Source organism: Terrapene carolina, unplaced genomic scaffold (genome assembly GCF_002925995.2).
Source record: "Terrapene carolina triunguis isolate 2854851 unplaced genomic scaffold, T_m_triunguis-2.0 Scaffold33715, whole genome shotgun sequence".
Classification (NCBI taxonomy): Eukaryota; Metazoa; Chordata; order Testudines; family Emydidae; genus Terrapene; species Terrapene triunguis.
The window spans coordinates 3,866,066-3,883,991 of NW_020698066.1; the positions used below are offsets into that span (position 1 = coordinate 3,866,066).

At 40.4% G+C, this 17,926-nt stretch overlaps 1 protein-coding gene across 1 annotated transcript in view; it reads right to left on the reverse strand.

Annotated features, from left to right (window-relative positions):
- The window catches only part of LOC112104949 (calcium/calmodulin-dependent 3',5'-cyclic nucleotide phosphodiesterase 1C), a 429,477-nt gene that overhangs the window by 355,890 nt on the left and 55,661 nt on the right, over window positions 1-17,926 (reverse strand). The window contains exon 3 of the mRNA XM_024197556.2: window positions 9,902-10,073. Coding sequence (XP_024053324.1) covers window positions 9,902-10,073 — 172 coding nt within the window. The remainder of the gene's footprint in view (window positions 1-9,901; window positions 10,074-17,926) is intronic.

Sequence of the window (17,926 nt, forward strand, 5' to 3'; positions counted from 1 at the left end):
ACCTTAAATTAGAGTGAATAAATAAAGACCCGGCACACCACTTCTGAAAGGTTGCCGACCCCTCATCTAAGCCAAAAACTGCATTACAATACGTTGTTTCCAACCCCAGCCTATAAAAAGAACTGCACTTTTTGGCTCTACTCTACAGCTATAGTTGGATCACCATTATGTTAGTGAAAGAACACACAAGTAGTTGAAGCACGGGGTAATTATAGACTCAAGTCCTCAACACAGAGTTTTCATGCAAGTCAATGGGCACTCCTCAGCTAGAGAGCTTGCAGCATAAGACCCAATACATCTGAATTAATATTACAGTCACCAACATCGTTAATGACGTAGCAAGAAACTCATGCAGGTTTATTAGATTTGTAATAAGAACATTAAACAAAGTATATAAACATTTCAGTCTAGGAGCTATACTTAGAAACATTGGGCCAGAGCCCTAGCTGAGGTAAATCAACACAGCAATAACTCAGACTTCACTGGAGCTGATTTATAATCAGCTGAGCTTCTGGCCACTGTATTTACATTAACATTTTCTATAATTACTATACTAAAGTATTGCTGACATTTTGGATAATCATATTATTAGCAGCATTAAAAACAATCCAGGAAATGGAGTAGCCTCAAAAGGGATGTACAGTAATAAAAATCCAATTTTATCAACTTTTCATCTTCAGATTGAGTTTGAACATTACTCTAGCAACCATATTAGAAGTTAGAGCAGAGTTCATTATAATTGGTACAAGGAGTTGGATAGGATAAAAAAAACATATTTTAGACTCAGACTGCAGATATTATTGGTGACACAGTTATATGAAAAAGTTACCCTTGTGTTTGAAAGTGCTTGAGAAACATAAAATGTTCAGTTATCTTTATCTTTGAAATCGCAGCTGCTTGCAGAGATCCACTCATATAGCAGGGAGGAAAATAAACTGTTTTAAAATTAAACAAAAATTGACTTTCTTTAGTAGCATACGTATAACAATCCCAGTTGGTTGACAAAGTTTGAACCCAGCACCTAAAGGCATGATCCTTTATTGTTTTAACGAAGGGATTAACTGCTCTAGGTGGCAGCTAGAGTAGACTCTTATCCTCATATGTGGACCAGCTACTAGGAGGGGAAATAAAGACCCACAGTCCCTAGTGTGGGTTATATATGTACTACATTCTATAAAAGATACAAATAACCTTAGGAAAGTTTAGATTTGGATCCAAATTCTGACCTAAACTCCACACTTCTCAGGTCCATCTTCAAACCTAAAAGTATGAAGTATATGATTTTTTTTTTGCCAGAAAAAGAGCAGTTTGGCATAGGACCCTGGTTTTAGATATACACTCTGTCAATTTATGGCTTTTAGATGGAAAGAAAGTGAAACATGATTGTTAAAATAGAGTTTTACTGTCAGCATTTAAGTTCATTCAAAACCCAAACTCCAGGAATGGGCAGAGTTTGGAAATGAAATCTAAATAAAAATTTCTATGAACAACTGCAAACTAAAGCGGTTTATTGCACTATATCTGATATCCACAGAAGTTGTATACTCAGAGTATGATAGCTTTCTAAATGAGTATTCCATAAAACAGTTTCTAAGAATTACCAGCAGGTAGTTTACATGAACATTCCAGCTACAGTACAGATGCTATCAAATTATGTGGGTCCATTGTATTGGTGACTCACAGTACCATTACTTACATAAGTCTTGCTATAGGCCCCAGAATTCATTAGAATAAAATAGTTGGGGCTAAATGCTCCCATTTCTTAATGCTGTAGCACTCCATATATTATTGAGATGGTGCACAAGTTTAGCATAGGCACAGCCCTCAGCTAATGTTTTGGACTTATTTTTGTTGTTCGCACAGAAAGGTTTCGGTTTCTTGTCTGAGCCTCGTGGAATTTCATATTCTAATCTTTACTAAATTAGATTTTAGGTTATTCTCTATATCTCCTAGGGGGGGAAAAGTCACAGCATAAAATATATATATGAGAGGTCTACTTTCCAATACTACTATCTGGATATTTTAAATCATTTAAAATAGTATACTTTATATGGTGTATGGACAGGTTTTATACAGGCTTCCATTTTCTGATGCCTCCTTTGAGTTCCTGTGTTACTCAAATTTAAGCAATAAAAAAAAAAATCTACAATATTGATCTATGATACTCTAGCTACTGGCAAGGTGTAAGAAAACCTACATCCTAGTTGCTTCAAAAGTGAAGGTTACAAAGGTCTTAATATTTAATAGTGTAAAATAACTCCATAAGATTTTTAATAATACTTAGCTCTTTGTTTACATCAATAGATCTTAAAGCACTTTAGAAGGGAGATCAGTATCCTTATCCCCCTTTTTAAAAAAAACAGGTGAGGAAACTGAGGCACAGAGCTGAAGTGACTTGCCCAAGATCACCTTGCAGCCAGTGGCAGTTCGCCTGAGTTCCAGTCCTGGGCACTATTCACTAGGCACACTGCAACTCATTTCCTCTTAAAAAGAAAATACCATTACACTGGCACAGGAGAAAAATATCAGTTTTCTATATTTGCTGTGAGCACAATGGTTTGGCTCAGTAGCTGTATATTACAATGAGCCCAGAAACAGAAAAGCCACCAAGCCACTGAAAGTATCCTACTGTTGTACATAGTAACCTCAGACCCCTTATTTGCAGTCTCATGTTTGGGGTGACTCACACTGGGCTCCTTTCTTAACAAGGCATATGTGGAGTGTTGTGTGTATGAGCTCAACATAAAATATGTGGCTAACAGGGATTGTGGGGCAACCCAATTCTGCATTAGTGAGAGTGCTGCTACAAAGCTGCCAAGCTATTACTGCCTGGTAGCAGGGACAATGACTAATAAGAGAGCATGTAGCTAAATGCCGCATTAACTTCACACTTAAGGAGAAGGATCACACTTAATCTCATCTCTATCTCACACACACACACTTGTTTACTCTACATATGCAAGTAAGGGAATGGGTATGCAGGGTCTTAAGAAATACTACTGAGTTCAGGGGAGGTGCCTAGGTATTAATCTAGTTTGCGTCCATACATAGTTCTCCCAGCCCCCATGCCAGAGCATAACAGCTGAGTGATATGCAGGATTGGTGGATCAAAGCTGTTGTATAATTGTACAAGACCCCATGCCTAGACTTAAAAGTATAATGGTATAGTAGCCCTCCTGCTGTTTGGTGTGCCTATACCAGTGCTTAATTTGCACTGGGGCTTGCCAGGGCCAAGTCTCAGCACCTCTGGGCTTCCCACATCAGTTATGAAAGTAAACAATTGTTTGAGCCCCAGAACCTCCTTCATTACAAATTAGCATTGGGCAAAACTAACATTTGCCAGTTGACCACCAGGTACATCGGTAAATTTTCTTCCTGTGACAGGATATCCTAACCATCCAGGCAGCCTGGCTGGAGTCAAACAGGTAGGATTAAGTCCCACAAATCCCTTTTTGAGTGTCAGGTCTGCAGAGATATGAAACCAGAACAGGAGGGTTTAATTGGCTGAGGAACAAATGTGCCTGAGACTTGTTACCCTCCAGGTCAGGGGTGGGCAAACTACAGCCCACGGACCGGATCGAGCCCGCAAGCCGCACCAGGCAACTTGGCCCCGCTCCGGCCTGGGCGCAGGGTGGGGGGCCGCACCACGCAGCTCCCGGAAGCTGCGGCATGGCCCCACTCCAGCTCCTATGCACTCCAATGGGAGCTGCAGGGGCGGTGCCTGTGGATGGGGCAGCGTGCAGAGCCACCTGGCCGCGCATCCTCGTAGGAGCCAGAGAAGGGGCGTGCCACTGCTTCTGGGAGCTGCTTGAAGTAAGTGCCACTCAGAGCCTCTCACCGCGCCCCAACCCCCTGCCCCAGCCCTGATCCCCCTCCTGCTCTCCAAAACCCTTGATCCCAGCCTGGAGCACCCTCCTGCACCCCAAACCTCTCATCCCCTGCCCACACCCCCAGCCAGAACCTTCTCCCCTTCCCGCACCCCTGCTCCAGTCCTGATCCCCCTCCCGCCCTCCAAACCCATCCGTCCCAGCCCAGAGCACCCTCCTACACCCCAAACTCCTCATCCCCAGCCCCACTCCAGAGCCTGCACCCCCTCCCGCACCCTAAAACCAATTTAGTGAGCATTCATGGCCCACCATATATTTTCTATTCCCTGATGTGGCCCTCGGGCCAATCAGTTTGCCCACCCCTGGTCCAGGTGCTAGCTGACTGTGGTTATAGAGAGGAAGAGGCTCAGCAACAGGGTAGATAAGAAAGTCTAGGAGAAAGGCTTTGGCTGGCCCCTGAAGCAGGAAGGGTTTTTTGGGTTTTTGTTTTTTAAGGTTTGGACCTTGCTTATCTCCCACAAGGAGGAGGAAGCAATAGAATTCTTGTTTCTGTTTTGGAAGTGGGCTTACTCAATACACTAGGGAGGGAGAGCTTGTTCTGAGATACTTCCACTCCATCTGAATTTATCATCAACATAGGTCTTTTGAGGTGTATGATATAGTGACAATAACACTGGGCTTTCCTTATCAATAATTCATCTACCATATAAAAACAAGTGTACAATGACATCAAAGAAGAGAAGGCCACTTTTTCAACAAGGAAAAAAAACCCACCTCATGGACTTTGGGGCATGTGCTAAGAACTAGGGTGCAACCTTTGAACAGTAATTGCAGTAAAATCCTCTCCTCTCATCACTCCCACTCTGAATCATCAAACTTCAATTTACCATGGAGCAAGTGCATAGTTTTTAAAATGTGTCACACACATCCAGAAGAGAATTAAAATAGGAGGTAAGGAAGCCGGAACAATTTGGGAGCCTTTCCTCCAGGAATACAAAATTTTCCTTCTTGGTTCATCATAATGAACATCAATAATTAACAGGAATAAACAGCAGGTTTGTGTAAAACAGAGATAAATGTAGGTGCAGTGCAAATAATACACCTGATAATGAGCCAGAGTTGAGAGAGATGCCCATCATGATGATTTTTAAGGATATTTTGGTTCAATGAACATTTAGTGAGACCTGGGTATCCTTTAAAGGGATATAAAAACATTAAGAGAAAATGCTTGGCTTTCATGTTTTAAACACCAATCACTAAGCTAATTTAAAATACTACTCATCCAGGTGGCAATCCCCTACAGTACATCAAAAACAAATTAATTTAAGAAAAATCCTTAAGTGGTTGGCTTGGCATTCCAAGTTTTCTTATGTGACACTATGAAGCAGTAATGCAATTTGGTGACTTAGTTTACTGCAGACTGTACTTTGGAAACTCAGGCAACAAATTCTTTGTACATAAAATACTTCCCCAACTTTTATGCAATATTGCATAAGAAAATTCAGAGCTGTTATCTATTGTTTCTTTGTACTCTCTAGTGGAGTACCTGTCTTGCGTCACTAAAATGACCACTTTGGTAATCCCTTAATGAAGCTATGCCTGCAACAGTATGCTAAACTATGTTGTGAATCACAAGTTACTACCTGCTGCACTTGAAGTAGTAGTAAGAATTGCAAATGGCCAATGATTACCATTAACATAATTAAGTCTTTCACTGTTGGGTTGCTCATAATGGAAACAGCAGATAATTCGCAGATGTGAATGTGAGACCTTGAATTCCCACCAGCCCAAAACTGCTTCACAAGTCACTCCCAGGAATGACTGTTTCTAGAGATACCAAAGTGACAGATAAAGACAACGAGTACTCGAGTGAGGAAGATCTCAGCAGCACTGGAAAAAAGCTACTATGGCGCAAGTGATACAGGTGTGCCAGGACTCACAATCTAATGGGCCCAGCAGAGGCTGCCCCCTCTGCTGGGGGCAATAGAAGACTATTGCCCCCAGCCAGGCTACCAGCAAAGTGCTCCTGTCCCTTCCCCAGGGACCTGAGGAGCAGGAAGCAGCCCCCAGCTGGCCAGGCTGCAGGGGAAGTGCTTGTGCCCCTCTCCAGGGGCTTTGAAGAGTGAAAAGCGCTCCCACCTCATCCCCAGCTCTTAGTGGCACTGCCAAAGCTGTTGGGGCTGAAGCTCCTACGGGCCCTGCCGCAGCTGCCACGACCCTGGACTCTCACTGCAGCTGTACTTCAACAGTGAGGAGCTCCTCCAGAAAGTACAGGCTGGGATGGGAGGAGGTGTGGAGGACCCAGGTCCCTTTGTGGTTGAACTGAGCAACTCCAGGGGAAGGGTTGCGGGGAGGGATGGGGAGCAGGTCTCCAGACCTGGGGGAAGGACCCCTAACCTATTGTTGTACCAGGGCCGTCTGAGGTCTTGTTATGCCACTGAAAAAAGCCTTATAAGCATTGTCCAATGTTCCTGTGCATCAAGCTGCAAGCACTGTCCAATATATTTCATACACTGTTATACACACACACACACATTCAAGGAGAAGGTGATCATTGGACCCAAACGGTATAAAACTATATAAAAGTTAAGATCCAAAATAGCCATGTATTTTCATGTTCATAGCCAGTTGTGAAGCAAAATCAAGCTACAGCATTTGCTAATTTTCCATGCTACATAACAAGGAGCACTGCACATGAGACAACACAGGATCAAGTGTCAGAGGTGTAGTTGGAATTTTATGCTGCTGTATGTATATAATTACATGAAAGATAGCAGCAATCATAAGGAAATGTGACTCATCTGACACAGGAGAGACGCTTTCTTTTAACTACACTAGAAACGGATGCTATGACCATATATTGCTCTCGGTTTGCTGACATTGGTGAGTCAAAAATAGTGAGAGAGTTCATGTATTTTATTGTTTATAATAGTGACCTTATAATAAAAGGCCAGCTCCTGCTCCCATCAAAGTAAATAGGAATCTTGCCTTTGACTCCAATGGGAGTTGGAATGTTAATAACAACCTGACATTCTCTTCCATAAATACCTGTGTTAAAGCCACCAACCTTTTAGTCAAGGGCAGCTAGACTGAACAACTGTTGTAGCACATTTACTCCCCTTAATGGCAAGAGAGGTGGGATGAAGCCTTCTCTCCCCTAGGGGTCACCACTTGGTGTGTTGTGGGCCACAAGACAAGAGGAAAAGAGAGTTTCATATTTGCCAGGTACCCATCAGCCACCAGACACACTGGACCCACTCAGTAACATCATAAGAGCTCCCTCCATAAAGAGAAACCTGATGAATCACAAACAAGAGCGAACCCTACAAGGTGCTGATGCCTATTGACAGGTGCTGAGCCCCTTGAAGGATTGGTTTTAACCCACAAAATTAATTCAGCAAAATTTTTACTGAACATATAATATGGCACAGTAATTTGTGAAAGCTATACACTGCGGTAAAAAATGCTGCATATGCTACAACACGCCAATAAATATAAAATATCAGAAATACATATTAATTCTTATTAGGCTTCCATTACTTCCACTTTGTGTCATGACCATGATATTTTCATAGTAGTTTTGGCATATATCTCGTCATCACATTGTGAAGGAGAACACTTCAACCTCCCTGGCCACACAATAGCAGATGTAAAGGTAGCCATCTTACAACAAAAAAACTTCAGGACCAGACTCCAAAGAGAAACTGCTGAGCTCCAGTTCATTTGCAAATTTGACACCATCAGATCAGGATTAAACAAAGACTGTGAATGGCTATCCAACTACAGAAGCAGTTTCTCCTCCCTTGGTGTTCACACTTGAACTGCTAGCAGAGGACCTCACCCTCCCTGATTGAACTAACCTCGTTATCTCCAGACTGATTCTTGCCAGCATATTTATACCTGCCCCTGGAAATTTCCATTACATGCATCCGATGAAGTGGGCATTCACCCACGAAAGCTTATGCTCCAATACATCTGTTAGTCTTAAAGGTGCCACAGGACTCTCTGTTGCTTTTTATTGTTCTCATTGTATCTCTATCTTCACTACACCTTTGAAACAACTCAATGGAAAATAAATAAAATATATAATTATTACCTACCTGCCCCATGCCATCACTCTAAGTGCAGCTTGGTAATAATCAACATTTCCTGTCCATCCAATAAATTTAATAGATGAAGTCCTGGGTGCATTGAAGTCAATAGGAGTTTTGTCACTGACTTCAATAGGACTAGGATTTTATCCACTATCTTTATGTTTTCAACACTGTAGTCACTGACAGGTATATTTAGCACCAAACCTTCACTTCTGCTTAACAGAAAGCACGTGTGAATATATCAAATGATCCTGGAAAGATTGCATTGCCGTTACCATTTCATGGAATATTTTCACCTGAGATCTTAAACAGAATTCAGAAATTATATTTTACTTTTAATATATTTTAATTTTCTTTATTTTCTGTCTTCTTTAACATAGGAAGTGCAATGGACCACATTATTTTCAGTGTCATGGATTGCATTTGCACTCTTTTGGTATAACTAAACAGATAGATACATTGTGCTTCATACTAACAATTTGTTTGGATTTAATTTTATGATAGTCTAAACAGCACACCACATGGTAAAGTAACTACCTACAGATACAAATGAAATACCAGGGTTGTTCTGACATTTGTAAAACCATTTACACAACATTAGGAGAGCTGTGTAACTGAATTGCATTCTCCAATTCATCAGTTCCTCCTATTATTCTATCTGGGATCATACATACACTAAGAACCGCCCCACTCATATAATCAGATTGCACCATTTGAGAAGCAGTAACACTTTTAAAAAAAAATAGTTGGAATAATATGGATTACAGAAGTGTAAAGGTTGCTCTTGACCATGATTTCTTAATGAAAGATTTTGAGTGAGACAGAGAGAGATTTATATTTGGGGGTCTTGATTTGACAATTGATTTCTAAATATCCGAGAAAGACAAAATTAGGCTAAACTTTGTTTAATTTAAAAAAAAAATCACAACTTCATCATAAAAAGCAGCTCCAGATTCTGAAACATGCAGCACTGCTCACTGCCTCACTACAAAATTCAAGCACGGAAAACCTGACATGAATGAATGCACAGCAAGGGATTTTTTGAGATACCAGGCAATGCTCACAAGGTGTCTGAGATCAGTACCTGGGCAAAGGGCTTTAACAGGCACACTAAAAATAGTGTCACTATACCAAGACTGATATCAGTTTATACCCTAGAGTATAATTAAAACCACAGAGTTTGCCACAGAGACATCTGTACAAACAGGAAATGCTTTTGGTGTGGAGCAATATGTAATATAAAAGAGAGAATAGTTTAAAAACAAAGCCTCCAGAAGAAAAATAAACACTGCTAGGTATTGCTGTGCATTTGGCACTCAGATTTTGAAACTTCTATCAAATATCTACCTCACAGGTACAGCTTTTCTATTTTAATTCATTTGTTTGGGGAAACTATAGTCAACAAAAGATGCTTCAAAGAAACGCTTGCCAAATGAACACTCACATGAATAAGCAAGTTGGAAGGAAGTAAAATAATGTAAGTATCTCACATTTATGACAGCATAAGTCACCTTCACACAATCCCCTTTCCAGGAATCATCCTCCTTGACAAAAATACATTAATGCCATATAGTTCAAGACTTCAGATCAACAGACAAAAGACTCAGTTTGCCCCTATATCAGTACAGGATTTTATCTGCCTGTAAAGTGCAGGGCTTCATCAGTACAATAGATTCACATGAAACAATACCAACCTTCAAAGATGATTTCATGTAACAAACTCTCTGAACAGAATGTTGACTCTCTACCGCATTATATCTGTCTAGCCTATAATCTTGTAATGAGGTCTGAGAAATGAAAGTCAGCAATCTGAACAGCATTACTTATGACCCTCTTTCTTCAATCCTGTTCAGTACAAAGACACGCCACACAGCAGAAGGCACCACTATATTGACTTATTTAATCAAATCCACAGTACAGTTGCCTAACTTAAAAGAAACCTAATTAAGGAAAAGCAAAATGTGTTCATGTCCATCAAACCTGAAAGATGTTTTCACTAATGCTTCTGGACTGTCCACTGGCGGTAACTCATCTGCTAAGATTTCCTCTGGAGTCCTAGGATCATGAATGATGGTTGGCTTCTGCCTTTCTTTGAGATTATCGGTAAGCCCACCAATAATGGTGTTCCATACGCAGTTTTGTGACTTTGACCCTAGAGAGAGAGAGAGAAAATGAATTCATCAGAGTGCTAACCTGTTTTCTCAGCACTCTGGAGAAAGAAACATAGCAAATTATGTCTTTACCATTGGGTGTCTAGAATTTGGAGCTGTACCTACAGACTTAAGTCCAAAGTGGAAATAAACACTAACATTCAGGATATCATTTTCAAATCCTAACCTACATTGTCCTCTTTGATTAAAGATTTATTTACAAAACAAAAATAATTGTCAGTAGAAAGTATTCTTCCATTATTCTTCACACTCAAGCTACAACTGATCATGTAATGGGAACATGATTGTGTTTAAGCCAGACAGCTAACAACCAAGTTAAGTGTCAGCTCAACACAAGATATTGTCTTCTAATTATTTCTTCACTACAATTAGTTATCGTGTTTCTAATTTATTAAGATTAGATTATCGACCAAAAATGTGTCTGTCTGAGGGACTAGAGCTGGTTGAAAAATGGATTTCTTTTCATGGAAAATTTTGATTTTTTTCAATGGCAATTCAAATACCAAAGTGTGTGTGAAAAATCAAAATATTCAATTTGGAAAGGCTGCTGTGATGCCTCATGGGAGTTGTAGGTCTGGTTCCTCATGATCCCACCCTCCTCTATAGGCAAGGATCTGTGGTTTGACTACATCTCACATGATGCATCGTGGTCTCCCCCCCCCCCCCCCCCCCCCCCCCCCCTTGGAGAGGGAAGGTAATGAATTGTGGCAGTCCCTCACCATGATGAATCATGGAAGTTGCCATCTGGCCTGGGAGTCCATTCCACAAAGGAGAACAGAGATATGTAGCTACCAAACTTCAACTCCTATGAGGCATTACAGCAGTATTTCCAAATCAAAATATTTTGCAGTTTTCAACCAAAATATTTTGGTTTCCAAGAGTTCAGTTTTTTCACTAAAAACAGAAATTGCCCACAGAGAAAAAGACACTTTTTGTGAAAAATTTGTTTAGGGTTGAAAACCCTATTTTCTGTCAAAAAGCATTCTGACCGGCCCTTTGAGGGGCATTTTTAATATGTATGTTTATCTTCAGGAAAAAAGAAAAGGTTTATTACTAGATCTATCACTAATCAATCTTTGTGTGACCAGAATATCTCAGAGTTGAGAACACAGGCATCACCCAAGATTCTCAACACACATTTGTAAACTATACACCTACTTCACTGCCATCTAAAACCCTAAAAAGCCATATGCTTGGCTTAAGGGGTTATGTGACTTTTCTCTCACCCTTACAGTTCTTATCAATACCAAAGTACATGTGAAAATCCCCAGATGTCAAGAGAAAAATGTGGCATACACTGAAGCAGCTAACCTAGATGTTTAGAGGAATGTTCTCACTCAAACGCATTTTGATTAGAGCTGGACAGAAAATATTTTTTCACAAAAGTTTCATGAAACATTTTTGTCAAAATTCCTTTTTGATGAAAATTTTACATTCAGCTCCTATGCTGACATATGGCCAATGGCAACATTCCTACACCCTCTCCACAGTGCACAGAATGCCAAATCAGGGAACGAAGCACCTAAATTCAGATCCCCAACTTGCTACAATTAGGCCTTTTAGTAAAAAAAATTTTAAAAGTGAAAATATTGTGAAATTCCACCACCTCTCAACAATAAATAAATAAAATCTGTAGTGGCAACAGTGTTTTGCAAAAAGTTTAGTTATTTTTAAAAAGGCCATTTTTCAACAACAAAAACTTCTATATGAAAAATTTCCGGGAGCACTATTAGTTAAACATAGCATCTGCTTTTTAAAACAATATAATTTGATCATCTCTTCCATCTCCAGGTTTTGGCAGTCTTTCACCAACATGAAAGTCACATGAAGACATTTTTTTAAAAAAAGAAAAGAAAAGAAAAAAAAAAGACTTCAAGGGACAGTATTTCCCTACATCAGGTCTTGCAACTTAAAAAAAAAAAAAATTACAGTAAAAAAAAAAAAAATAAAAAAACCATGGACAAAACTATGGATGAGATCTTCAAAAATGCCCACGTGACTTGTGCTTCTAAGGGCTGGTCTACACCCAGCCGCTAGTTCGGCGGCTGGGGATCGAAGTTCTGGGTTCGACTTATCGCGTCTGGTCTGGACGCGATAAGTCGAACCAGGAAGTGCTCGCCGTCGACTGCGGTACTCCAGCTCGGCGAGAGGAGTACCGCGGAGTCGACGGGGAGCCTGCCTGCCGCGTGTGGACCGCGTCTGAACCGCGGTAAGTTCGAACTAAGGTATGTCGACTTCAGCTACGTTATTCACGTAGCTGAAGTTGCGTACCTTACTTCGACTTGGGGGGTTAGTGTAGACCAGGCCTAACTCACTTCAGCACTTTTGAAAATCTGATCTCTACTACCATGCCGAAAGCCTGCTACATGCCAAGTTTCAGACAGCATAGAATGCTTATGGTTTAATTAGCAGACCCAAGAAGAGTGGTTTATAACTGAAATTAGCTATAGTAGTGCCAACAGGCATCACACTATAATGATGTAGCATTAGCCCTAAAGCATAAAAAGATAACCCCCTCTTCAGAATAACAAACCTGCTTCTGGTCTTGCTCCAGAGGCTTGTAACTACATGCAAAATTCAATTAGGAGAAATGGGGTTCATACTAAAGTTAGTGACTCACTTTTATACAGCACTGCTTCTGTAAGTTTCCAAGCATTCCTCTGCCATTCAGAAGCAAATTGTCCAGTAGCACTGACTAAAAAGCACATGACAGAACTAACAGTTCTTAATTAGTCCCGACTATCTGTCACTATAATACATAAAGTGGGCAGTAAAAGATTGAATAAAGCACTCTTGCCACCCTACCTCCTGAGAGAATGTCACAGGGAAATATAGCATTAATATTAATGGCATCTGTTCCTGTATACAGAGGATGACAGTTATGCTTTGTCATTATTTGTCTTATCAAAGATGTATGCTGTTTTCACCCCGGAAAAGTGATATACAGGCTTGGTCTGTGGCCAACTAATTCAGAAAATATGAGCCGGACAGGAAGAACAACCCTCCCTTCTCCCTCTCCCCTCAGTCTTTGGCTCAGATTTGTCAGTTTACCCAGATCTCCCTGACCCACATGTTTCTCAGTCAGCAGCCCATACAACTTCCTAGGATATAATCTAGTTAAGGCTGGAGCAATATCCTTTGCGATCATGGTTGCTTGGGGCGGGGGTGGGGGAGAAAGAGAAGGGGGAGCCAGAATCAGGGATGTGTGTCAGGCACCCGCTGAGAAAATAAGTTTGGACCTCTCCTCTCTGAAAATTCTTCCTCATCCAAGTCTCAGCTCCTGACCATCCCATGCTATCCTCTCAAGAGGAAAAAGGATTACGTCTATTATAAGCTCTTTGGGACAGAGACTGCCTTTTTGTTCTGTGCCTGTACAACGCACAGCACAATGAGTTCCTGGGTGGTTAGGCACCCAACTACCTCGATTTTCAATGGGTATTAAGTGTCTAATTGCCATCTGTGCCTAAAGTCACCTCAAGGCAGATGCAGAGCCTGGAATAAAACCCAGGTGTCCTGAATCCCAGTCCAGTGCCCCTCAAACCTGCCTAGCCTACTGTGTGCTCTCCCTAAATCACCTCTCTCTAGTACTGGGTTTCGCAGGTCTCAAAATCCATCTGTTTGCATGAACAAAGTTTGGATCATATTATTATTTGGCCTGCAGTCCCTTCTCTCCTACCTCAGCCTGCAGAAACTTCAGTGTTGGATTTATGACATCACAAATCACTATTATAGTAATCTGGTAGAACATGGAAAATAACAGCTTAACCAATGGCTCCAAAAAGAAGGAAAAGCTGAATTATGAGGGAGAACTCTTATTAAAACCAGAAACATTTAAACAGCAGGAGAAAGAAAAAAGTGCTAAAATTATTTACTGCATTTTGTACATTGTTTCCAAATCTGTCCCCCAATGGTAGGAGTCTCTCTCTTGCTGTTTATCAGAAACTCTATAGTCTGATAAATTTCGATCAAGATCTACATGTTGGAGTAAGCCAACCATTAAGCCAAATCTAATTCACTTCACTAGAGTGATGAAATGCCATGTCCACCCATCTTAATTGACTGTTCAAGCTATTCATTATACATAAACAATTAGGCTTAGGTGAACTGTAGACAGCAAAGGATTGTTTTCCCCTATGGCTCTTTGTGGGCAGACATCTGTCAGAATCTTTCAGCTGTCTGAAACGCTGAACGGTAAGCCTTATGGATTTAACTCCCTATAGCCACAAGCACAACTGTTCAAAGCCTGATGGTGCACCACAACTTCATAACAAAGATGGCATGCTACGATACCAACTACTGCAGCGATAAGAGTAGTAGCAACTTTCACAAAAGTAGCTGATCGCCAAATATCCCTTTATACAATGAAACCTGGCATTTAAATATACATAAAATTGGCTAACATGAGCCTTTAGAACAAATACAACTTAACTCCTCTTTTATTTCAAACTAATCAGCTCTGAAGGCCATGAATAGGTAGATCATCAGTACCAGGTCCTGTGTCTAAATAGGATGGGGAACAATTTTCTGGCCAGATGCAGGTGGCCAATGGCCCTATTTGTTTTTCCTCCATTATGTATAGCAACAGTCCTGAATTCAAAGCCTAGATCTCCCAAATATATTAGGAATTTCAGATACAGGTCCACACTTCAGAACTGGTCTCTAGCTCTATAAAAACCTGAATCCAGACATAACTAAAGTTGTTGCTTTGAGCCCATCTGTAACAATCCCACACTATTTCAGGTGTTCCTCAATTACCAGTCCTTGAACACTTTGCTTTTTATACCATTCAGCTAAGATTTGTTTTTGTATTGTACTGCTGTGTGTGTTCACTTAAAATATGGCACCACTCAGGAAATGTGGAGTAAATTATTGTGTTATTGCTACCTCCCTATATCATTTGGAGTCACCTGTTGCTGCAGCAGACACGGACATAATTACTGCCTGATGGATCTCTCTATTTTTGCCAACACCGTTCTAACTCTAGGTTTTCTTCACATCCTTATAGGAGTTACTGCCTTATATCACTCCTAATGAGGGGTAATCACCACCAAACTGATTGAGTCATTATATCTCCAGCCTGGTTACCAAGTTACAAGGTCAAACTCTTACCAAAAAAGGTCTTTTTTATCCCTTTAATTAACCTACTTGAAGCCCATCTCGTGTCACCGTGACTATCATACGAAAGGACTAAATTGAGTTACTGTCTTTGTTTTATTAATATTACTCTCCACAAGCCAGCAAGTGGCCTTGGGAACTAAGAAACTCACTTCACAGGATCAGGAAACCATTGATTGCAGCAGGGGCTCCTATGCATGGCACTTACCTGAAGGCCATGAGTCGGCTAACAGTATTGAATTCAGTGGGCACCATCTCTAAAAATGTGGCCTGATGGATCCAAAACTATGGGAGAACCAGGAACAGAACCCAGATGTCCTGAGGTTTAGGCCTATGCTTCATACACAACCATCCTTGCCTTCATAAATCATATTATTATTAATGTCTAGTTTTGTACTGAAATGCCAGCTTAGCCCCCATGTCATGACTTATGCTGGCCCCACTAATGACAGAATATTGCAGCATAAGTAAACGATATCCCCTTAACCCAAAAACTCAGCCTCTGGTGATATTTGAATAGTAACCTACAATCCCAGAGCACGCTTGTTACCAACTATAATGAAGTAAAAAGAACTTTGAGAAAAAAAGTTCAAAAAACTTTCATGTTTTTCATCTGCTTTCCTTTGCAATTTCATCACCATTTGCTATTTTAGCAATGGACTAACAATAATTAATCGATGGAGTCCCCTAACTTAAGGCTCTGTTTACAAATTTGGGGAAAATAAATCTTAAATCAAACTGACATGCCAGTACAATTTATTATTTTCTTACTTCAGTTTAGCTTGTTCACTTTTCTGCATATGTAGCAGTCAGTCTCTCTGAATCATTATATCTGATATGATTTAGTCACACGTTTCAGCTATACAGTGTACAATATGCTTAGAGTGCCATCATGTGACTGTGTGGGAATACTGCACTCCAGATGTATTTTCTTCTGATGCGCTCAATGAGAGGAAATCAATTTTCACCCAACATACATGTAAACGACCTTAAAAGTCAGGTACATTTATTTTTTTTAATGGGCACTTAAGCATTGTGTTCTCAGGTGCCTATTTGCAGGTACAAAGGCAGGTTTGACACAATCACTGTGTGTACTGTATATTAGGATAGCCAAACTTTGAAAATAATTTTTTTTTTTTTTGCCTACAGTGAGACACCAGTTTTCTGAAGGTGTTACCCATGCTAAGTATTGTACCTGCCACACTGTGTTGAATGTTGGCAAATAATGAACCTTCTTAATAATGACCACAGTCTTTCTTCTGCCAAGTAATCACATAGCATCATAAAATGATACGTAGTGGAGATGGAAAATTCCCATTAGGCGATCTAATCATCTCCATACTACTTTCTAGCGCTTTGTCCCATCAAGTTTTAAATGGCCCATTATGACTGGGTGCCTGGATGGACCGCATTGAGAATGCCATACGCAGGGCAGACTGCAAGGGATAGGGCAGACTATCCCCAAAACTGGTGATTTATTCTATAGATTCATCTAGCCAGTAACAAAACAGCTTCTGTAATACCACACTGCTTAACAAAAACGTCAAATACTGTCTCCCTTAAGCATTCCAGCCCTTGTCTCCCATCTAGACAGCCAAATCTAATATAGTGAGAGATTACTGAAAACCTGATTCACCATATGGGAGGTTCACCAGTCCCAAAGGACTGAACACTTATCCCCAGATCAATAGGAGTCTCAGACCTATCACGCTGATGCCAATGTTTTAGTAACTAGAACTAAATGTTTAATAATAAAAAGGAAAAAGAAGAAAGTTGCAATTGGTTAAAAGATCAATATACACACAAATATGTGTAAAGTCCTTAGGTCAGTTTCATAGTACAGATGGTGAGGCTGCTGATTTGTAAGACTTTTTCTGGAATCAGTTTAAAAGGTTATAGTCCAATAGGCAGTCCAGGTGTATACATAGTCTGTTCAAATTCTTCCATGAGAATTCCAGGGTGATCCAGAGTAAACCTAGAAACCCCAGTCTTATGCCTTAGATCAGTGGTTCTCAAACTTTTGTACTAGTGACCCCTTCCACATAGCAAGCCTCTGAGTGCGACCCCCCCCCCTTATAAATTAAAAACACTTTTTTATATATTTAACACCATTATAAATGCTGGAGGCAAAGCAGGGTTTGGGGTAGAGGCTGACAACTCACGACACCCCATGTAATAACCTCATGACCCCCTGAGGGGTCCCAGCCCCCAGTTTGAGAACCCCTGCCTTAGACCTTCCCTGTTAAAGTTTAAGCAGACCTGAGATGGCAGGATCAGGCGGGGCTTTCCTTTATAGCCCTCTAGCAACCTGACAAGGCTCTTGTCACAGCAGGACCTTCCCCAGAGGAAGAACGGGCAATGATCCATGGACCATTGCTTTGAAGCTAATCTTCTATTTCCTATGCATACACAGGTAAACTAGTGCATTCATTCACATAAGGCAATTATAGTACTTTATTATAGCATAGAAAGTCAAGCTGAAGACAATGCAGATAATATTATTAGTTTCCTACAGGATCTTACATCTTTGATCTTAAGGTTAACTGAACCATCCTCATGAATAATAAGGCAATTAAGACATGAAAAGGAATTAGCATCTACAAGCTAATCTAGTTACATGGTTAAACTCCTAACAATATATAGGTAAACACAGACAAATACACTTAGCTTCTACCCTTGATTTACAAATAAATCTACAAATAAATGGGTTAATGATTGC